Here is a 24,217-nt window from a genome sequence, read left to right on the forward strand (position 1 = left end):
AGGTGTAGGACAAATACCGATGAAACACATAAGGCAGGAGACAACAAATAATATTTTTAAATGTACCTGAAGACCAGTAATGTAGCTAGCTAAATAATAGTACTCATATAGTCAGAGTTCAACAGAGCACCAAGTGAATGAAAAAAACACCATTCAGGGTGTTGTGAGAAGACTATATCATTTTATGTATTGTGTGATTTTGTAGACCACAGAATTGTACTGAAAATGGCTCATCTTTAACATATCATAAAATCATTTAAACTAAAGGAAATGTTTCCTAAAAGTAGACATTTCTCAAGGTAGAATAATAATGGTGCATTATTTATTTGTCGTAAACTGTTCTTATAATTTAAAATATACAGTATGTATGGAATATAAGAATAGAAGGTAGACATTCAGATGTTTAATAATATTAATTATGTGGCTTTTTTGTTTACTGGAGCGTGTCAATCAAAATTGCTCATACACAGTTTTTGGTTCCAAGGTTAAATCCAAATTTGAAAAATATTATGCCTTTACATAATTTCTGGGCATTTGCTTTGTTTTTTCCCCTAAAATGTAAATCCTTCTAAGACACAGATCTTATTTAAGTCATTATATCAGTCGGGTACGTTTGAATGGTCAAGTGAGCACATCTGTGCTGTAATGAACTGGCATTCTGTGATAATCATTGTAATAACTCTTACACTTCAAATTACTTTATAGTAATCCCTTGACTTTGTCCAACAGACTTATTTTTCACTAGAATGAGCAGCTAAAAATTAAAAGCCACGAATCCTTAGCATTTATTTGTCATAAGCAAAACAGCATGCTCATGGTGCTTTATGATTATGGCATTTCACCTGTCAATTGCTCATCCCAAGAAAGGTTATTTGCCCAAAGGACACCAAGAAGAGACAGAGAAAAGTAGTGAACGATAGATATAAATGGAAAGTTGCTTACCAAACGTTTGATGATAAATGATAAGTACACAGCCAACTCTGTACCTATTAAAAGTCAGCTATGTACAAACTAATCTCTCTATTATGAAAGAAAATCTTGAGACGAGACTATCGGCAAGAGATTTTTACAAGTCCCGCCTTCTTCTCGGCCCATGCCCACAGTCCCCTCATACGTGTGAATGCTTTTGTCAGACACAGATCCTGCACTCTCAGTTCTTATAAATTTTTACGTTTTCGTGACTTTAAGTTTCCAATAAAAGAAGTCTTATTATGTCCAAATCTTATTGAAGAATTTCATCCCGAAGAGTTATCAACAGAAGAAATGAGCACATGGGCAATCCTAGCACCAAGAAACGATGAAGTCAAACAAATTAACGTGAAAATTGTCGATTGGTTACCTCGCAAATTGGTTAAATGCAAATAGACTTTGCTGAAACAGCTGGTGCTGATGGTGCAGAAGATGAAAAAAATCAACTTACAATATCCCATAGAATATCTACAACTGTTAACACCGTCCAGTCTTCCACTGGCCGAATTACTGTTGAAAGAAGGGTGTATCGTAATGTTATAGCATGTAAAATTTTAACAGGCGACAAGAAAGGTAATGTAGTACATCTTCCACAGATAACATGAGACACCAAAAGGAGATCTTGATATGCCATTCATATTAAACATTTACAGTTTCTCGTTAGAATAGCTTTTGCGATGACAATTAACAAACCACAGGGATAAATATTTGAAAAAGTCGGTTTATTTATTAGAGAGAAAGAAACGATATTCACTCATGGCCAGTTATACGTTGCACTGTCATGCTGTAACTTCAAACATGGAATCAAAATTATTGCAATATTGAAAAAAAGTTAATTCCAAATATTGTTTTTACTGAAATTTTACAGTAAAAGTGTAAGCTTAATAAGTATTCGCGTGTTAATTTCAAAGCCAAACAGAATGAAAACATATAATGCAACGAATACCTCTAACACAACATAAAACAATTTTCTTTCAGTTTATTATATTTTACTATTTTTACTATGGTTAATTACTCGCTGTAATGTAAAATAGTTCTTTTATGCATATGAAACAATTCCCATGAAAATAGCAATCTGTTTAAATTGTACATCCATTTCCCCATATGCAAGCAGCAAAGCCACAAAGAGGCTGGCATGTAGTGCCTGCATCGGGGTTGGCGAGTGAAGCGAGCAGGGGGCAGAGCCCCCTAGTTGTTATTAAAAATACTGACACTGATAGGGCATACGTTACCTGTTTGTTGATCATTTCACCCATAATAGTCATTTTATATGTCCAAAGAATTATAGAATAATTAACATCTTATGATTATAAAATGTGCTCTGATGTGTTAAAGTAATAAGTCACCAAGCAAGAAAACATAAATTAAACAATATGCAGCTTTTTAGGCCAGAAGGCTGACTTTTAAGTTCATTCTTTTTTTCTTAATTGAACAAATTGAACAAACTGAAGATACAAGGAAAACAAAATACCCATCATCCTTCCATTTTCTGAACATTGTTTTTCCATTATAACTTCCATAGCATACTTTAGCATAATGAGAGACAAGACAAACCAATCCTGAATGAGATGCCAGTCATGTGACATAACCGTGCATACTTCAAGTAAAGGAATAAAACTTGTATTTAAATGAGGAGAGAAAACTATTTACTGACAGGTCCCCAGAGCCATCATGCAGTAACATTAACTACAGTGCCACTGTGCTATCTTTAGGAAAACATGAAATAAAATTAGACCATGAACTGAACCTGGTGGAAGTCCATGTTTTTATATCAGACGTATAGTGCTCAAGAGATATCAACTGCTTGTAAACAAAAAATAACAAAACTCACATCTAATGGCATTTTATTTATCTTGAACTAACCTTAATGTTTGTCATTTGGTTTCTTTTTTCAGCATTCAAGAATGTTTGCCAAAGCCACTAGCAACTTTGTGAAGCAGATTGATTCTGATGGAGACCTCATTCCTGTTTCTCGCCTGAATGATTCAGATAAAATTCAACCAGCATCTCTTGTCATCAAAAAGAAGAGGTTTTGGTTTTGGCAGAAGCCAAGATACATTCCTTTATCATTTAGTCTAAATGAAATACTACACGGAGAGCCTACAATCATTCCAGGTATGACTCTTCTGTTCTGCACAAAAACAAGTGTTTCTACTGCCTGTGGCGTCATCATATTTAAACCTTGTTACAAATCAGCAAGCAGTGTGTACTATTAAGACTCGACAGAATACGGTGTTATCATTGACATAACCCGGTCTTAGAACACATAACAAAAAAATAGTGTTTGCAGCTACAAAAAGACATAACAATGTTTTCATTTTGTATTTTTTTTCAATTTTTCATTTATTTTGTTTTAGCAATTGAATATACTTTAGTCCTAGATCTACTACAAATGTAAAAATGTCCATATTATTAACATAGATTTAGGTAAAGCTACATGTTTTAGAATATTTAATCTCTAAAGTGGAACCAAATTGTTCAATTGTATGATTTAAATTTAGATACATTTTATTGCAAAAAAAAGATTCTGAACAAAAGTCTTGCAAACAGAGCTGACTCTGGACTTAAAAGTTTAATAGCTTCCCTCAATATCTGTTGCAGGAATTATACAATGTAGCTACAATAAAGATAAAAGTGAATATTTTAAAAGACTGCACCATAGATAATCGTTGAAAACACTAAGAATGAGACCTTTTAATGAGATTTGCAGATTATGAGTTAAAGTCAACTCTCCATAAAATACATTTGACATTAGTTGGGGAGAACCCTAATTTAACTCACAATCATGCATTTCTTGACTACAGTAATGCTCTCAAAAATGTATATGGGTCAGTCTCCTAATTATAGATAGATAGATAGATAGATAGATAGATAGATAGATAGATAGATAGATAGATAGATAGATAGATAGATAGATAGATAGATAGTATAAGTAATGCTGTCAGGTCCCTGCCTCACTGGATCATATTGAACACTTGATGTCAGGTGAAGAAAAACGACTTTCATACATGATTTGGAGTATGATTAGTTCGAGTTAGTCATAGGGTTACAACGCCCAGAATTTGAGGGTATGCAAACCAGAGTCTCGTTTTTTAAAATATTTAATTTTTTTCCTTAAAATCATCTGTTTGTTTTCTTAACTTAAATGCTTCTGGTTAAACGTGATATCAAGGCCTAATATGATTTATCTTGAAGCTGGTCTTTACATGAAAACACCTGATATTTGAAGAACGATGTTTAGACTTTTGATACCTATTGTATGAAGAAAACAGCCAATGTAAAATCGATGACTAACTACAGCACTACTTTATTTTTTAGTTACAGCGGAATCCGATTTTCCTTAAGTATGAAGGCACTTTTGAAGGCACCATTAGTGGAAAGATAGGAACAGGGGTAGGAAATATGAACCTTAAGCTTGAGGGGAAAGGTTCTTCAAAACTACAGTCATCTTTTGGGAATTTGAAAAAACAAGAACTAGATGTTCACCATTTGCTTAAACACTCCAAGGGAAGGTGATGTGTCTTTTTATAAATATATACTCTAGTTGAATGTCTATGGAATATTTAGATCCTTAGAGTTAAATGTACATTAATTATTTAGATGCTTTACCTAAGAATATGTGCTATAGGTAATGTAAAACATATAAGCTTTAGAAAATAGAACACTATTTGAGTTAACATCATTTCTTTATAGTCCCATGTTGAACTGAAAGTTTATACACATGTGTGCATTGAGAATAGAAATGCTAAGTCTTATTTTGGGTTTACTGAACATGCTTTTATGTTAAATTTTATGATAGGCTGTGTTCTGAACCTTCTGTGTCACAATGTCTAAATTGCTTTCATATTAGTTTCCAGATAAATACATATTCTTTTTTGTAAATTCAAAATAAAAGATTATAAAACTTAAATTTGCAGTTCATTCTTCCTGACCATAGACATATTTACATTTTTGTTTGATGCTGTATATTGAATGTCCAGGCTTGACTTAGTGTGCTTATATCTGTCAGGAGGCCATCTTATTCACCATTAATTCCATATACTGCATAATGTCCAGATGCAACCAGGATAATCTGTGGTTGTCAGTGAGTCATTAATAGGCTAAGCAAATTCATAATGTATGAATGTATATACAGTATATTATTGAATGTACAGTTATCGGCCAGTTTAGTACTGGTTTTGACTCCCATTTGCCTCCATAACAGTCTAAATTCTGCAAGGCTTTGATTCAACAAGGTCCAGAAACATTCTTTAGGGATTTCGGTCCATGCTGCCTTGATTTTAGCATCACTCACTCCCTGCAAATGTTTACGGCACACATTCATAGTGCAAACCTCCTGATCATACGAAATACAAACGGAGGTTCTTCGGACTAGTCAGTCTTTTTTCCACTCTTTGTTTGTTCAGTTTAGGTGATTGATTGCCCACCATAGATTCATCTTCCTTTTCTTAGTTCACAATGCTGTGGGGTCTTCTTCTATTCTAGTCAGTCCTTTTCAAAGTCCAATGCTTCCTATGTATGTTTAGCGATGCACTTCAGCACACCACTGTTCTAAACAGCATTTGTTGTTGACGCATTTCTGACTTTTTGCTAGCTTGAAGGTGGCTGACAGTTTTACCCTGACTCCATATATTTGCGATTTTTCTGTATGTTTTTGTTAGTTGCACAATTTTCTATAAACTGTAGGGACAATAGTGTATAAAATACCTGGAGGGGGAGCACTTCTTGGATGCTGAAACCACATCTTGTAACAACAGTTACACAAGTCATAAATAAGATGACATTTATAATGCAGTATTGCAGTTTTTGAGGTTCCAAGTCCCTACATACTCAGTGCAGATGGCCGGGACGTTTTCCATTATTTAAGACTTCACACCACAAGCACCAAACAGGTCTTCTGCTCTCCTTCCAAACATTCTTTCTTTCCATCCTTCCTCTGGTGGCACCCTCCCACTTTCAGTTGGAGTATTTGCCCAACTTGCCAGTTCACCTCCTGAGCCCGGCCTCAAATGGTCTGTAGCTTTGGCTTGGCTGTATGCCCCGCCTGAGGCCGCTTCGAGGGCAATTTCCAGAACCACTTACAAGTTTACAGATACCGATCTGGCTTACCCCCTAGAGCTCCCTATGGTGGTCCCAGGTCTCTCTATGTCCCCACGTCCTATTGTGTAGTTAAACCGTTTAACAAACTTTGTGGTACAAGTTCTACCACCCCCTGCAGTAGGTCCTCACCTGTTCCTTTAAGGGGCCTCTTCTGCTACTAAGTAGAGTGGAACGACCATCCTAACCCCACGTCTTTTCTGTCGTGTCCGCATATCAAGCTGTAACACCCTCGAGTCCCGCTGGACACTCCCTAGCGTCTGCCTGTCTCCACCCTTTTACACACGAAAGCCAGTGTTGCTTCTTGCTGTCTTGCCGTTTATATTGCTATTAAGCCCGATATCTTTTTACAGTGTGTGTGTTATTTTGCTCTAATGCTGTTCATATTTGTAATGAAAATTCAAGGCAATTGTTTGTTACTATCATGTGCGTAGCACCCATATAACATATTAGTGTTGTGTTTTCCTGTTGTTTGTTTGTGAGTTAATCACCTTAATAATGTTATGTAACCAATCTATATATTTGTTAGATATCTGTGTTGAAAACACAGATATTGTTTCATTATTTAAAGTACATATTTTTATAGGATTCTAAATATGGCACATTTCGCTGTCCGAAAAACCCAAGAAAAAAAAAATGAAGTGTTTTGTGTTGTAAAGGAGAAGATTTTTACTACTCAAATGTGCTCCATAACTGAAGAAGTGAAAGCAACAAAGACATTTGCAGGGATTTTGGGCTGGAAAGAAAAGAGGATAGAGGTAAGCAGAAGTTGCATGCAATTGGTTTTGAAAAATTCAGAGTACATTTCTGGGGAGTCCTTCTCAATTTTGAACAACTTTTTTTTGCTTTTTGGTCAGAGATGATAATGTGTACTTCTTGGTGGCCATCTGTACTTCTTTATCTGTTTCAAACACAGCTTCAAAACGGGTGGTTGGTGTTCGCCACCCATTTCTGGAAATTGATGATTGTGAAACAGGAGTCTGTGCTCTTTAATGTCTCCGTTTGAACACGTTGCAATGGGTTTAAATAGTTCCCTTAGATTACATTACTGATAAAATATATAGCACTAGCTACATTTGCTAATTACTTTTTTTTATAATACTTTTAAAAACTTTATAACTTTTGTTGAGTATTTTAAAAGGTATTTAAAAAAAAAAAGCCTTTGGTAAGCCACTTAGATTTTTTTTTAAACAGCAGTAATAAATTAATAGAGTCAGGAGCTTATGGACATGAAGCTGGTCCTGTAGAAGGAGTAAGTTGGGTTAACATAACCGAGGATCAGTCCTGGTCCCTCAACAACTCGTATCTTGTTATGACAGCTCTGAAAAAGGTTAAAGAGAGAGAGTCAGTCTGTCTGACTGGATCCTTACTCAGCTTCTACAAGTGCCTACTGACAGACACTACAGACTGGCGTGGCTACCGCACTTATGCAGACAAAGATCTACAAAGGGTGTTTAAAATGTCCAGTTCATAACTGTGACCAGGCTTCCACCCATACAGAGCATTATGACAAGAAATGCCTAAAGATAGCATTCTCCATCATGGCATACTTCATACAACAATCTGTTCCTTCGCTCCCCTGCAAACTTTATTATCGTATTTAATGCTGTAGCACAAAACTGACCAACAGCTTTTACCCAAAGACCATTTATTTATGCAAATACCAAACAGTCGGAAATAGAAATTCAACTTTACTATCTTACTGTTACTTTGTCTTTCTGATACATGATGTACGTTTTATATCTGATATTTCTTTATTTACTTTTAACGTGGGGAGCTGCTGCCTTGCAGTTAGGAGACCCGGGTTCGCTTCCCGGGTCCTCCCTGCGTGGAGTTTGCATGTTCTCCCCGTGTCTGCGTGGGTTTCCTCCCACAGTCCAAAGACATGCAGGTTAGGTGCATCCGTGATCCTAAATTGTCCCGGGTGTGTGTGTGCCCTGCGGTGGGCTGGCGCCCTGCCCGGAGTTTGTTCTTACCTTACACCCTGTGCTGGCTGGGATTGGCTCCAGCAGACCCTCGTGACCCTGTGTTCGGATATAGCGGGTTGGATAATGACTGACTGATTGACTTTTAACGTGTAATGACTGTTTACTTTTTAATTGTTATTACTCTGTTTTATAATTTGTGTTTGCTGTATCATTCTACTATTTTCTTATTATTGCTGCATATTACAAGTGGGAGTAACATTTTTTTTCATTGTAGTGCAAAGTATAATGAGAATAAATTGAAAACTTTTATTTTATTGTGTCATTTCATTGCACAGTCTAATTAATATTACCTGTTTTTTGTTCTTTATTTTGCCCTATACAGTTTCGTGTATTAGAAATTTGTTAGTTTTCACATACCCTTGGGGTTCAGAGCACAGGGTCAGCTATTGTACAGTACCCCTGGAGCAAGTGCAGGTTAAGAGTGTTGCTCAAGGGCCCACCAGAGTAGGATCTCTTTTGGCAGTAACTGAGATTCGAACCAGCAACCTTCCAGATACCAGCGCAGATCTTTGGCCTCAGAGCCAAAACTCCGCCCATAATTACAAACAAAGAACACCAGTACGAACAATGATTTCACATGATGACTTCTTCTTCTTCTTCTTCTCCTTTCAGCTGCTCTTGTTAGGGGTTGCCACAGCAGATCATCTGCTTCCATATCTTTCTGTCCTCTGCATCTTGTTCTGTTACACCCATCATCTGCATGTCCTCTCTAACCACATCCATAAAGCTTCACTTAGTCCTTCCTCTTCTCCTCTTCCCTGGAAGCTCTATCCTTAGCACCCTTCTCCCAATATACCCAGCATCTCTCCTCTGCACATGTCCAAACCAACGCAATCTCGCCTCCATAACTTTGTCTCCCAACCGTCCAACCTGAGCCGACCTTCTAATGTCTGCCTAATGCCAAGAGAACAGCATTTTTTCCTTTAAAGAAAATAATTTATGCCCATGCTTTCTTGGGAGATTTGCATATGTATTTTTGCATGTCCAGATGTATTTAAACCAGCAGTTGTAAGTTCATTTCAGTTGATGTTTAGCATTTGTTGTTTAGTGCTTCACTATTGAGGATATTCTGCTTTTTATTAACTGTTTTAGCTGTTTAATGCCTTGCTGGAGATTCCTAGAGTACACAAGTCTAGCATTTTTAGTACAAATTTTATTGCATGCATACACAGAAAGATATACAATATCAAGTGAATTATATCTGGAAATTGCCCTATTATGTCAGTGCTATTAAGTTCAGTTAGGTATTGTAAACTAATAAAGTATGATTACAGTATATACACTACTGCTGTTTGTATTACTTAAAGTAATAATCCTAAATAAATATTTTTATTGAGGGATCAGACAGATAGTGTCATGATAGATTTATGAGGGTTAGTCATTAAGTAGGTAAAATTGCAAAATTGCAATACACATAGATCCTGGGATTCCTAAAAATGTATTTTGAGTGAATAAAGGACTCTTTCGCCACTTTCCCTCAGCGTGGTGCTGGTCAGGAGAGGAACCTGCACTGGTGTAATGAAAAAAGAGCCTTTAGGGGCACGTCTGATGAAAGTAGTGACAAACAAAGGGCTTTGGGACAGGCACTCCGCCAGGGTATAGAAATGTTCAAAAAGACAACAAAACACAAACGTTCATTTTATAATGAACCATAAATCGTAGCTGCTGCACTCAAATAGAATCAAATGTATCCTAGAAGACATTTCAGCCAGTCGTCCTATTTTTCTGGACCCATCCTTCTATTTTTTTATCTGTCCCATTTACTCTATTTCAGGGTCACAAATGTCACTTTATATCAAAATATAAATGACATCATTTAAATAAATAGTACTGTACACACAATGACACAAATGTGGCATATCAGGAACTAGTAATTACTAAAACATTAAAGCCTGAACACATTAGAAATGAAAGAACAGACACATAGTCTCAAGGAGTCATAGAAGGCTAAAAATGGCAACTATGTGAACAAAATACAGTTCTTGCTTTGATCACAGCAGTGGAAAACTGTAAGGAGCCACTGTTCAACACATTATTCATCCAGTGTCTAACCCGCTGAATCCGAATACAGGGTCACGGGGGTCTGCTGGAGCCAATCCCAGCCAACACAGGGCACAAGGCAGGAACCAATCCCGGGCAGGGTGCCAACCCCCCGTAGGACACCCACAAACCAAGCACACACTTGGGCCAATTTAGAATTGCCAATCCACCTAACCTACATATGTCTTTGGACTGTGTGAGAAAACCCACGCAGACAACGTGCAAACTCCACGCAGGGAGGACCCGGGAAGCGAACCCAGGTCTCCTCACTGCGAGGCAGCAGCGCTACCACTGCGCCGCCCTGGAATTTATTTAATTTCCATTAATTCAATCAACCCAATGTTTGAACAAAATTCATCTATTATTGCATCGGAGCTTAGAAGGAGCCAGTTCTTTCCTTATCAGTGAAGCCAATTCATCTCCGGGGATTTTAACTCACAAAACCCAGTGATCTTATTTTAAGACATTAATTTGAATTGTATTATTTTGACACATTTGCTCTGGTTCCCTGTGACTCTGAAAATTAAGTAAGCATATAAATGTAATTTAATGTAGGCAGTGCAGCGTGATAGTTAAGGGGCTGGAATTTAAATATCAAACCAGACGGTTCAGTTTTCTACTCTGGCTCATGGGGTATCCTTAGGCAATCTCTTAACATGCATGTATACCATTTGTAACAAATGCAAGCTTGCAATTGTATAAAGGTTTGTAGAGATAACATTCACTATAGAAATATACTACATAAAATAAAGCTTCTTTGTAATTTTTAAGTGTATATGTAAACTCCATTTTCCATTTAAGCAGTTTGAATCCAGTGAATAACCTGAAATATGTGGTCAAAAGTTTAGGCTTCCAAAAACTCAACATTTAGTGTAATTTTCAGAGTTTTACAAAAAGGGAATAATCTGTGGGTTCATAATGTACAGCTTTCCTGCAGCAATGGAAGTTATATAGGCCTTTAGGGTAGATGCAATCAGTTCCTCCAAGTGTCTCAACTTTTGGTTACTACTTAGCAGCCATCTGTCTGTTTAAAAGAAGTATTAGAACAAACGGTGCTGCTACACCCTCTGAAGCATTGTTTGTGCAGAACTGCACTATACATTGCTATCATCATGACAAGAACATGACAGATAGCAAAAGAAGGCAGACAGACCATTATAACCCTTAAATGTGTAGGTATTGTCCTTACAGAACTTGTAAAGAAAGCCAACTCTGACAGGAGCACATCTGCCAGATGCCAGGCCACTACAGAAACAGAAGATCATTTTCAGAGAGTCAGTAGCTTGCATGGCAGGCACTTCACAAGGCAGTGGCTTCGATAGCATAGCTTAACAACTGTGCAGTACCCGTGTTTCCAATTGCTTATTTGTTCAAAGTTTTCAATTCAGAGTACATTGAGACTTGCGGTGCTTCCTGGCCCAGGCAAACCTCTTCTTTTATTTTCCAATTTTAGCAAAAGCTTTCTGTTGGAGAAAATCTTTTTATAATACATGAACATCGTGGAGTCACGCTTATTAGGTGTTTCTAACTGTGCTGAATAAATAAAATATTGTCTATGAGATGCAACTGTATTGAACTTATCCTTCAAAGTATGCCATAAGATTACTATTACAACAAAGGCACTTTACTCTGACTTGTATCTGTCTGGGTTAAAGTACGCAGACACTTCTCTTTAAGGCCTCTGACCAACACCATATGCCATTATTAATGTTTAGTTTATCCTGCTTTACCTTTTGAAGTTAATCTGCTTGCCTGTGATTTGCATATGATCAGCTATATGCTAAAGATGCCCTTGTGTTTTCATATCCATAAAATCTTTGTTCACACAAAGAATTGTTAGCATATTCGTGATTACAGTGCAAGACTATTGTTAATAGCTGCACGGTGGCGCAGTGGTAGTGCTGCTGCCTCGCAGTAAGGAGACCCGGGTTTGCTGCGTGGAGTTTGCATGTTCTCCCCGTGTCTGTGTGGGTTTTCTACGGGCGCTCCGGTTTCCTCCCACAGTCCAAAGACATGCAGGTTAGGTGGATTGGTGATTCTAAAATTGGCCCTAGTGTGCGCTTGGTGTGTGTGTGTGTGTGTCCTGTGGTGGGTTGGCACCCTGCCTGGGATTGGTTCCTGCCTTGTGCCCTGTGTTGGCTGGGATTGGCTCCAGCAGACCCCCGTGACCCTGTATTCGGATTCAGCGGGTTAGGAAATGGATGGATGCAATCTTTCACCTTAATTCATATTCCAGTTTCACTTTTTAAAGTTGATTTAATCTATAGTACATGGATTTGTTTTTCCAATAATGATGTATATGTTTTATGTAATAAGCAACACACATATACACTGGGATGCAAAAGTTTGGGCAACCTTGTTAATAGTCATTATTTTCCTGTACAAATCGTTGGTTGTTACGATAAAAAAATGTCAGTTAAATATATCATATAGGAGACACACACAGTGATATTTGAGAAGTGAAATGAAGTTTATTGGATTTACAGAAAGTGTGCAATAATTGTTCAAACAAAATCAGGCAGGTGCATAAATTTGGGCACCGTTGTCATTTTATTGATTCCAAAACTTTTAGAACTAATTATTGGAACTCAAATTGGCTTGGTAAGCTCAGTGACCCCTGACCTACATACACAGGTGAATCCTATAATGAGAAAGAGTTTTTAAGGGGGTCAATTGTAAGTTTCCCTCCTCCTTTAATTTTCTCTGAAGAGTAGCAACATGGGGGTCACAAAACAACTCTCAAATGACCTGAAGACAAAGATTGTTCACCATCATGGTTTAGGGAAGGATACAGAAAGCTGTCCCAGAGATTTAAGCTGTCTGTTTCCACAGTTAGGAACATATTGAGGAAATGGAAGACCACAGGCTCAGTTCAAGTTAAGGCTCGAAGTGGCAGACCAAGAAAGATTTCGGATAGACAGAAGCGACGAATGGTGAGAACAGTCAGAGTCAACCCACAGACCAGCACCAAAGACCTACAACATCATCTTGCAGCAGATGGAGTCACTGTGCATCGTTCAACCATTTGGCGCACTTTACACAAGGAGATGCTGTATGCGAGAGTGATGCAGAGGAAGCCTTTTCTCCGCCCACAGCACAAACAGAGCCGCTTGAGGTATGCTCAAGCACATTTGGACAAGCCAGCTTCATTTTGGAATAAGGTGCTGTGGACTGATGAAACTAAAATTGAGTTATTTGGGCATAACAAGGGCGTTATGCATGGAGGAAAAAGAACACAGCATTCCAAGAAAAACACCTGCTACCTACAGTAAAATATGGTGGTGGTTCCATCATGCTGTGGGGCTGTGTGGCCAGTGCAGGGACTGGGAATCTTGTCAAAGTTGAGGGACGCATGGATTCCACTCAGTATCAGCAGATTCTGGAGACCAATGTCCAGGAATCAGTGACAAAGCTGAAGCTGCGCGGGCTGGATCTTTCAACAAGACAACGACCAAACACTGCTCAAAATCCACTAAGGCATTCATGCAGAGGAACAAGTACAACGTTCTGAATGGCCATCTCAGTCCCCAGACCTGAATATAATTGAAAATCTGTGGTGTGAGTTAAAGAGAGCTGTCCATGCTCGGAAGCCATCAAACCTGAATGAACTAGAGATGTTTTGTAAAGAGGAATGGTCCAAAATACCTTCAACCACAATCCAGACTCTCATTGGAACCTACAGGAAGCGTTTAGAGGCTGTAATTTCTGCAAAAGGCGGATCTACTAAATATTGATTTCATTTCTTTTTTGTGGTGCCCAAATTTATGCACCTGCCTGATTTTGTTTGAACAATTATTGCACACTTTCTATAAATCCAATAAACTTCATTTCACTTCTCAAATATCACTGTGTGTGTCTCCTATATGATATATTTAACTGACATTTTTTATTGTAACAACCAACGATTTATACAGGAAAATAATGACTATTAACAAGGTTGCCCAAACTTTTGCATCCCACTGTAATAATGATAAAATATACTTTTATTGTTTGCTTTCATTTTGATATATTTGGTATCATAAATGTAAGCTGTTCGCTTCCCGGGTCCTCCCTGCGTGGAGTTTGCATGTTCTCCCCGTGTCTGCGTGGGTTTCCTCCCACAATCCAAAGACATGCAGGTTCGGTGGATTGGCGATTCTAAATTGGCCCTAGTGTGTGCTTGGTGTGTGGGTGTTTTTGTGTGTGTCCTGCGGTGGGTTGGCACCCTGCCCAGGATTGGTTCCTGCCTTGTGCCCTGTGTTGGCTGGGATTGGCTCCAGCAGACCCCCGTGACCCTGTGTTCGGATTCAGCGGGTTGGAAAATGGATGGATGGATAAATGTAAGCTATAAAAATGCAGCCTTTTGAATATATTATACCAGTAACGGTGCACAGCACGATAACATGCAGTGAATACACTTGACTTGAGCATTCCTAGTTTTCATCCTCTTTCTCTGTACGTTTAGCATTTGTTTGCTCAGAGGTTGATGCGCTCGCTGCTCCCTGAGAACTCTTCCTTTCTCAACCCCGCTTCTTCTCTTCTTTCGTTGGCATCTTTTCGTGTTAAAACTGATTAAGTCAGTGTTTGTGTTGCAATTACTTAGTACGTTTTCTTTCATTTTTCACTCAAGCTGGCACTTAAGTCTTCAATATGCCTCAAGAATAATTTAAAATATGAAGAGGTAAAGGAAGTGATGGAGAAGGTGGTAGGGAATGAAAATGGTGCCTGTACGCATGTGCCGCACAGCCACCGTGCTGACTGCTGCCAAGATCTGATTCCATAATAAAATAAAAAAAAAATAAAAAGAGTAATAACCTTGGAGGTCAATCATCACCCTGAAAGCGGACAGTAGACGTCATGCAGTATATGTGTACCAAATTTCAGGTCCATAGGTCAAACGGTTTGCGAGCTACAGGTGATTTAAAATCCACGGAGAGCCACGGTAGCATATTATATATAAAGATACTGAAAAACACTTTTAAGTGTATTTTTTTAATTTAAATTAATGTTAATTCATGTGACTTTCCAAATAAATAGAAAGAAAAGTTTTGAAAATGATGAATTGTGTATGCCCATGAACTCTCACGTACAAACTATTTCTGTTCTAGATTCTATCATTACAACTGTAGCATATAATGCATGCACTTGAGCACAGATCCAGACTACGGCACTGTGTGTGACTGCTGTCGTACTAATCGCGGTTTGCTCTTGCAGGTGTGTGTCAATGACGGCAGCAACATTCTAAAAGACAGCAGTGTACAGCTTGAAATACCACCCAGCACCGTCGTGGCTTACAGTGTAATAGAACTTCATATAATGGTCAACGGGGAGTATGGTAAGTCAAACGTTGGGATCTTTGGCAGCATGAATAAAGGGTTTCCTGGCCTATAATTGAATTAAGCTTTTCCCCCCATTATGATTCCATTTGTATTTCTTGAAAATCTTTTTAGAACTATATTAAAAGTGATTTTAAAATTGTAAGTTTGTAATCCTACTGTTAGTTATATTTGAATTGTGTTTGCTACTCAAATAATTCATTCCCTCCTTCCAAATCTTTGCTCGTTTTCGTTCCAATATGAGACGTCCATTTTTTTATTTTAGGATCACGTAGACTAAGAGTCTGCCCAGTCTCTTGAGATCAAAGCTGGATGAGTACATCAGTGCATCAAAAAACTCACTCTTGCAGACGCTCACATCCACTCATACCTGGCCAATATGGAACTGACAATTAAACTTAAATGTGTGTTTCTGATTTAAGGGAGGAAACCAAAACAAATCCCACGACGACAAAAAGAAAAAAGTCTCAGTTAGCGTACGCCACCGTAATTCAGGGTGTTCATTAGAGATGTAAGGATTTACTTCATGAGGTAGGCATAATTAAGAAACAAGAACAGTTGACAGATACTGTATTCGAAATATTAAAATGTTTGCTTTCATTTAAATGTTTAAAGACTAAATATTCTTGAATGCAATACATATTTGTCATTTGTCAAACTCTGATAAATGTCCATAGAGGTTTACATTGACTTTGAAATAGTCTAAAATTATACTACACAAGCTTATGATTGGAATTTGTAAATTTAAACCTTCTGAGAGTAACTCTTAAATGGCTAGGACCACCGGTAAAGAATCAAATATTAAAAATAATATCAGAAGTAGAAGGCCTCATAATGGAAAGAAAGGGGAAGGAAACAAAATGAATTTAAACCTTCTGGGTTGGAGTTGAGAAGTGATGTATATGTTCATTAAATTTGGCACCAGAAAGGGCTCTTACAACATTTTGAACTTTATTTACACACAAAACGAAATTGAAAAGATAATTAATGTGATTGAAACAAGAAATAGTGAATCTGTCTGGGGTGACTTCTGTGTTAGGATGGAAAAGTAGTTTCGGAGTCTCGCAATAGTTTGTATGTGAAATAAAGAAATTCTGACTCCAGGTGAATCTAAGCAGATTTTCATTTTGATTACCACCCAATTCCTACAGCTTTGAATCTGTGTTATCCAACTCCTCAAGAGCTTTGACCCGTAAGCAATCTGGTGGGCATAATGTGTTAAAACATTTTTCATGCAAGCCTGTAGCTATTCAGTAATAGAACCATCTCCGCAGTGAGCAACAGTTTTATTATATGCACAGTATTTTATCCTTCAGCTCATTTGGTGAGGTTACTTGTATGTCTGTCCCCTGGTTGTGCAATGTACTCCATCAGCACAGTGGGAAATGAGTGCATTTCAGACTTCATCTGCAAAATGTTTCTCTTGGTAAAAATATAAACCAATGACAAAATCCAGTATCTTTACTTTTTTAACCACTAGTAAAAACCGCTACCTAATAATTTGCTTAGCTCAGTTGGAAATAGAAATAAAGTACCTTGACTGTGAAAGACGTTATAGTATATTCTGCATGCTGTATTTTAAATAACATTTTTTTTAGTCACACAACTTTCTCCAGTCTGTACTCAGCCCTTCCGCTCCCAACTGCCGCTTTTTCAAAGAATGCTAGCTTTTATGTTGAGTCCTTTACGTACAGGAATGTAGGCCTCGGATTCAAGGTTTAGTGTAGCGACCAGTGTGACTCCACGGCTGGTGACATTTGTCAGCTATGACACATTATCAGGATTTAGTGATGAATCAAGTTTGGTTTGTTGAGCTGGAATTGATTATCATACTTAATTTCAATTATTTGTTAAAGCCCTATAAAACAATATAATTGTTTCTAGTCTTTTAAGTAAAATCAGATCCAGTATGTGTAATTTACGTATTTTGAATATATGGTCAGAGGCACTGTGTCTTTAGAGGATAGACAAACACAATACCTTGGTTTTGCTTTCATTTTAGAGTTGTGTGTTCTGTCTGACAGCTGGGGGGGCTTTGAAACTGACAGTAGTAGCAGTGGAAGCCTGGCCTGGCCTTCAGATCAAGTTATGTTAGTAGATGCTTCAAGACTGCAGTGTCAGACGACTGCTTTTCAGCTCTCTTCAGCAGACGAGAAGAAGGTAACAAGTGAAGCTCCCCTAAGTGTTTTGAAACCAGGTAACCATTTATATAATAAAGCACTTTTACATTTTAACAAAAAGCACTGTATATATAAAATCATGTATTTCATAAGGTTTACAAAAATAAGCAATGTTTTATGAAAATAATTAAATTACTGCGATTCTTGGATGTACATTAAAAACTGGCACAGTAGTTTGTTTTGCATTTATTGCATTTGTACAAAGCTGGTAGATCTGTATTCTAAAATGTATTTCACATCGCTAAAAACACTAATTTTATACTAATCACGAAGCCTTTAAGGTCAATTTTAACAGACTTGGTTCTGAAGCACTTAACGGCATTCATTCCATCCAACGTGCTAATTATAAGCCTTTCAATTCACTCATTTTCCACTTAAATGATTTCTGTTCTCATGCTGTAAAGTTGGAGAACAACTCAAGCAAATAAGTTTGGTAAGACTGATGAATGATCTAATAGACTAGTCTTGTTACTGTCCTTATTTTTTTATTTAAAAATGAATTATTTTTTTACAAAGTGATTTCTTTTCCCTTTTGATGCTGGGGGCACTTTATTTTACTATCTGCTTTGTTTATTCTACTCACATATGCAGCAGAGGTGCCAGCATGGCATGGAGTATTTGTTTTGGTGAATGTAGGTGGATTTGTAGGCTGTATTGAAAAAAACAGATTTTGGGATCTGTACTTCACAATTTAAATGGCCGGTTTATCAGTAGACAAGCTTTTGGGGTGTAATAAATTAGTTTTGAAAAAAGTGATGAAGGGACTAGCACACAATACTTTGGCCTAGATTTAGGTCGAGACAGTCCAAGCAGTTTTGGACACTCTTGTTTTTTTTTTTGTTACATTCTTTTCTTTAATAGACTCTGAAGAAGTACTATATATTTGACGTTTCTATTTGATAGGAGTTTATTTAGTACCATTTAATGTTTTGAATTTTTATAAATTATACTAGCGACTGGGAGCCTTATCGAATCGGGCTACAAATTCTACGTTTGTGAAATCCATACTTTCTCTGCAGAGAATTATTTGTTTTTTCAAGTCCTTGAAATGATTTTATTACCATGGCACTGATTTGTGCTTAAAATAGACCTTTTCGGCCGATGTAATGAAGAGCTTTCTGTTTAAATGGGGCTGCGAGACGTGAACTCAGCTCTTCTGTGCACCTCATTTGATTTTTTTCGGCAAACAAATTTTCAAAACAAACCATATTTTATGACTCTAATCAGAGTCGGAGTAATAATTATGTTGGCGTGGTCATTTTTGATCTGAGAATGGCTAAAATTTAAACAGTGACCGTTGTTAATACCCAGCCGTCATTACTCAGTTTGCCAATAGATGTCAGAAGGACGCATGCCAAAACCGAACTGCCCAAAGATAGATTTCAACGTACCAAGCAAATGACGATACGTTTTAAATTACTTACGGTTCCGGAGCTGTCGAAGGATTTAAGTCAGTCGACGATGTTAGTCCTGCCAATCAGCCTCTTCCTGTCTCTGTCTAGTCTTGCAGCGGCAAATCACACAGCCAATCAGCATCTTCCTTGTCTCTGTCTAGTCAGCATCAGCATCTTCCTTGTCTCTGTCTAGTCTTGCAACGGCCAATCACACAGCCAATCAGTGGCTACTTTGCTTCTGTTCATCTGCCAAGCCATCCAGGCACACTGAGATGGCTGTGTTGCTTTAGGTTTTGGTTTACCTGCTTAAATTTCCAGGAAAGCATCTGCTTGATTTTGTAAACTACAGCAAAGTTCACAAGGCCACGTAAAAAGATATTTCTTTTCTTGCTTGATGTTTATGCTGAATTGTGGTTTACATTCATAAATAATATTAGGGTGTGTCAAACTCTTTGTCAGTAACTCTGTACTGTTTGGCCTACATTTTGTCTAGTATATAGATCCTTGACTTCTGGCATTTAAAATAAACATCAGTGGTAAAGCAGACACAAAGGCTTTCTTTTTTTATTGCCCAGTTAGATCATAGCTACCTCTATTAAAAATGATGTGTTATTAAACTATACAGTAACTGTCCAAGGCAACTCAAAAATGTGTATGGCTTTCTTAGGAGATCTGGTTAAACGTTCACATTAATTTACTGTTGCATTATGAAGTACCTTAAATATTTAAAACGAATTAGAAAAAAAACTTATAATCAAAAGTAATTATCTTGATTTTTTTTTGTAGATTTAGATGGATTTAAACACCATTTCCAACCATTTGCAGAAATGCCTGAAGAAAAAAGATACATATTATTCAAGCTTATAAAGGAAATTTTATTTCAGAAAGATGTAATTACTGTTGTGGACAATGTGGTGAGTGCTTATTTTCTGACATACCATACACAATAAAGATAAGTTATCAGAGACTGAGATATTTTTCCTTAATGAAAAATAAAGCTAAATTAAAAGTATAAATCAAATGCTGCCTCCTTGGGTGCTGGTGCGTTTGTTGTATTATGCTTTACACATTTATAATAATTATGCAAAACGGATACATTTAGCAGTCAGGTAAATGAATTACAGTCAGTGTTCTCTGCCCTTTTGTCCTACATGACTTGAATTTTGCAGCTGCTTTAGTTATGAAAGAGTCCGGTGACTATAGAGAAAGAATTAGAAGTTTAAATATGAAACAACTTGCTCTCAATTCATAACTGATAATGAGCGTGAGGCTTAACATTAACACCTGTTATATATAAGGTGCTTTATCAAGTCACATTTTAAAAGGTTACAGCCATCAGACAGCCTCCTTACTACTCAATAAGTTGAAATAAGTTTACATTTAAAAGTATATTGAAACTGAAAACTCATTTTAAGCAAGTTGTGTGAAGCAGTTGTGTGAACGTTTGCTAATGACCTTTTCTTCTCTTTTTAAGAGCTTAAAATATAATTTTTATATAATTATGGTAAAGGAATCCAGAGTCCACAGTGCCAAAACACTTCCAGCAGATTTCTTAGTATTTTATTGTTAGTACAGTTAGAGGAGAACCACATTTCCTTGGCTGAACCTCATTGACATTTTCACATTCTTCCTGTGTAAGATGTCACATTGAGTTAATGTGTCACCTTTAAGCAAGATGGTCTGGGGCCTGACATCAGAACGGCATTCAATTTGAAATATTGTTCATCTGGCATGTATCTGCTTCACTTGCCAGTTAATAAGTAAACTGTGAAAAGGAACAGAATGTGGCTCTTAGGCAGAATTCCTCTGTCAAGGAAACCTGTATTTGAAAAGTGGAAAAAAACAAGCTGTATGTATATAATTGCTATCGAAGCAAAAAATACTCGGCTGTTTGATATTGATTGCGTCTGGATCTTACTTTTCCTCAGTTTATACTTCTTTTAGTAGTTTAACATAATTTTTATTTTAGGTCTTTGATGAAACTACATAATGTTTGCTCTCCAATAATATTTTGTTTCCTCTTGATTTCTTTTTAAATAGGACTTAATGTAAATAATGGTATTTTAACCATCCTAATAATTAACATTGTTTTATTTCCTAGTCAATATCTTTACATTGGCTTTGGTGTTGGTTGGGGCTTAAGGGTTCAAGATTGGATCTAATTTTGAATTGGAAAAAATTCACTGCAAAAGTGTCAAGACCACAGTTTAAACCTTTAGGGGTGAACATTTGACACTGCAGTGTTATGTCCTATAATATTCACAATAAATACAATTTAGTAGTGACATTCAGTTAGGGCTGACTCATGTGAAATTGTTGTATAAGAAACATTTTGTATTTTATGTTTTATTTTTCTAGCTGGACCAGCTTTCCACAGGGGAAACGCCAGACCTGTCCGAGTTAGAAGAGTTGTACAGTTCTCAGAGAGAAAGTGCTACAGCCTTACTAAGAAGCCTAGGATTACACTACATGGACGGAAAGGAGATGGAACCAACTGAACACTGCCAGGAATGCCCAGATATTGTCAAGGCTTCGCATATGCTTATTAGTGCACTGAAAGGTAACCAGGATGATATACTGAAACTGAGGACACCATGGCAATTAACACATTGATTGCACTTTCAATTGTTCATTGCTAGTAAAAAATAGAAGAAACACAAAACTATACAGAGAACAGAAAGTGTATATTGAAACATTAATGCAGAAGTCTAATTAGTCAGTCAGTCAGTAAGTCAGTCATTATCCAACCCGCTATATCCTAACACAGGGTCACGGGGGTCTGCTGGAGCCAATCCCAGCCAACACAGGGCGCAAGGCAGGAGCAAATCCTGGGGAAGTCTAATTCAAATGTATTAAACTGGAATACAGGAATCTTATGACTATTAATGTATTAAACTGGAATACAGGAATCTTATGATTATTAATGTATTAAACTGGAATACAGGAATCTTATGATTATTAATGTATTAAACTGGAATACAGGAATCTTATGACTATTCCTGGCAAAAGTATTCAACTTCTGAGGTTGTCAGCCTGGACTGCCAACCACGTCAAGACAAAAATAACCATGTGATGTTTTTGATATCATAAAAGGCAATTCCATGCCGAAGTTCAAATAGCCTACGCCACTGTACTGTACAGCACTCTTAAATAATGATATTATAATTTGTTTTTTTTTCCTGATTGCTTTATACTGTTCTTCTTTGAAAATATCCTGTATTGCTTAAATGCCCAATTAGTTTCAAGAGAAAGTGAAGTCTCTTGAAGATTATACTAACTTGTTACCTTTTTTGATGGATTTTCATTCATATATACTGTATATATAATCTAGTTGATGGTATTACAATGTGGCTGCCATTCCACAGCTCTTTTAATTGTTTTTTCATTTTTTATTTTGGCACATGTCAAGGGTCTCATTTAATGTGAATTACAAAATTAAGACATTTCATGTAAATTGTCACATTTCTGCTTGATCTAAAACAAATGAGTTCTATTTTTATATAATGTTCAGTATACACACTTGTAGCGGACTTAAAACCAGCTACGATTCATACCGCCTTGGACGGTTATTTATTTCTTTTATCGGTGGAGATCCCAGGAACGCACCCAGCCCTGGCCCAACTTACATACACTCCCTCACCGAGACAAGATGCAACTGTTAATAAAACAGAAATAGAAGAATGTATTAAACAATAATAAATTAAATATGATTACGCAAACTACAACGATAACCCCCCAGTTCCCTTCCGACGATACACAATAAACACAAATTCAACAATAAAAAACAACTAACAAAAGTCAAACACGATGAAGTCCATGAAAAATGGCAACTGATGGAATGAAATGATGGAGATAGACAGTCCAGAGATCAGCTCGCTGTATGAGTATGTAAAGATCAGTCCTACTGGTATTTCCTGATGAGATGACGACGTGTAATGGGATCACGAGTGCTCCTTTCTTCGCAGGTCAACAATAAATCCTAAGGCAGACCTCATGCAGCAAGAGCACACCAGGCACTCTATACACCCAAACAGGAGATGATCCAGAACAAAACAACAATCCACAGGTAGTAAATGGAAAGGCAACTCAAGACACAAAACAACAAAAGACTTCCCCCTTCTCTGTATAACTGGCCTCCTTTTAAATCTCATGCCGGCCTCCTTGGGACTGCTGGGAGTTGAAGTTTTCACTCTCCAGTAGCACAGCTACATACTGATTTTGTGACAAATTAATTTTTTACTTTATAAAAAGTGCCCTACGTACAGTATATTCCACATAGTCCCACTTTTCAGTTTCCGTTCTATGACTGCAACTACCGTTGATAGCTCATGTCAGACGATGATGATCTATTCAGAAATCCTTCACTTAGTTTTAGAGTCTTTATTTTAAAAATTAGGTCATTTTATTGAAAATTTCAAAATGTTTTGGGGCTGGAAATAGAAATACTGCAGTGGCAAATGTGAGTGCAGAGTAGTAGCATTTGTTGAAGTTTTAAGATTTTCCTAAAGGAATGTGATTTAATTGATTCAGCAGTTGATTCTAATACCAAAGAGTATTATTGATAGTCCAATTTATTTCATTATACAAGTCAGTTTTTATGAGATGAACTTACAAGGCAATATACAACTACAGGTATTAAATCAATCCCTCAATTTTACAAAATAAATAAATATTATAAGCCTGTTTTTTTGATTTTGGGAATAATACATTATAATACCTGAGTAGGAAACAGGATACTAAGAGACATTGTCTTTTCTTTAGAAATGACAGAAGAGGCCCTTGCTGAACTCGGAAACTGTTACGACATCATACCATCATTACACCTACTGGTGAGTAATATTATATACTATGAATGTATGACGTTAAACAGAACTACGATAAAATGACTTTTCGAACTTCTGCTTGCCACTTAATGATTTAATTGTTGACTAGGTGGGAGTCTACGTTATAAACAATAAAGTAATGGTTTAAGATGTTCAAATGCAAATTTAAGTAATTAGGACTACCTAGTAAAGTGACTGCTCTGTGCAATTATGGTGAGTTTCTAGTTTTCAAATCTGGTGGTGTTGAATATTAGAAGTACAACATGTTATAAATCTGCATAGCTCCACCGCCAAGACTGACAACATTCTGTGATTTCCTGCTACTTAGTTGTCTGTGCTTGGCTTTACTTCAGATTTGCCAATAAAATATTTCAGTTTTTGGAGATTTTTAGGAAAAAAAAAAATAAGAAA

The 24,217-nt window shown here is 37.0% G+C and overlaps 1 protein-coding gene across 1 annotated transcript in view; it reads left to right on the top strand.

Annotated features, from left to right (window-relative positions):
• gsdmea (gasdermin Ea) overlaps nt 1-24,217 on the top strand; it is a 53,735-nt gene that overhangs the window by 18,874 nt on the left and 10,644 nt on the right. Inside the window, exons 2-10 of the mRNA XM_039736550.1 lie at nt 2,865-3,084; nt 3,327-3,343; nt 4,288-4,481; nt 6,653-6,824; nt 15,288-15,408; nt 17,412-17,606; nt 19,770-19,897; nt 21,342-21,543; nt 23,745-23,812. Coding sequence (XP_039592484.1) covers nt 2,874-3,084; nt 3,327-3,343; nt 4,288-4,481; nt 6,653-6,824; nt 15,288-15,408; nt 17,412-17,606; nt 19,770-19,897; nt 21,342-21,543; nt 23,745-23,812 — 1,308 coding nt within the window. The 5' untranslated portion in view covers nt 2,865-2,873. The remainder of the gene's footprint in view (nt 1-2,864; nt 3,085-3,326; nt 3,344-4,287; nt 4,482-6,652; nt 6,825-15,287; nt 15,409-17,411; nt 17,607-19,769; nt 19,898-21,341; nt 21,544-23,744; nt 23,813-24,217) is intronic.

This window comes from Polypterus senegalus, chromosome 15 (assembly GCF_016835505.1).
Source record: "Polypterus senegalus isolate Bchr_013 chromosome 15, ASM1683550v1, whole genome shotgun sequence".
Lineage (NCBI taxonomy): Eukaryota > Metazoa > Chordata > Cladistia > Polypteriformes > Polypteridae > Polypterus > Polypterus senegalus.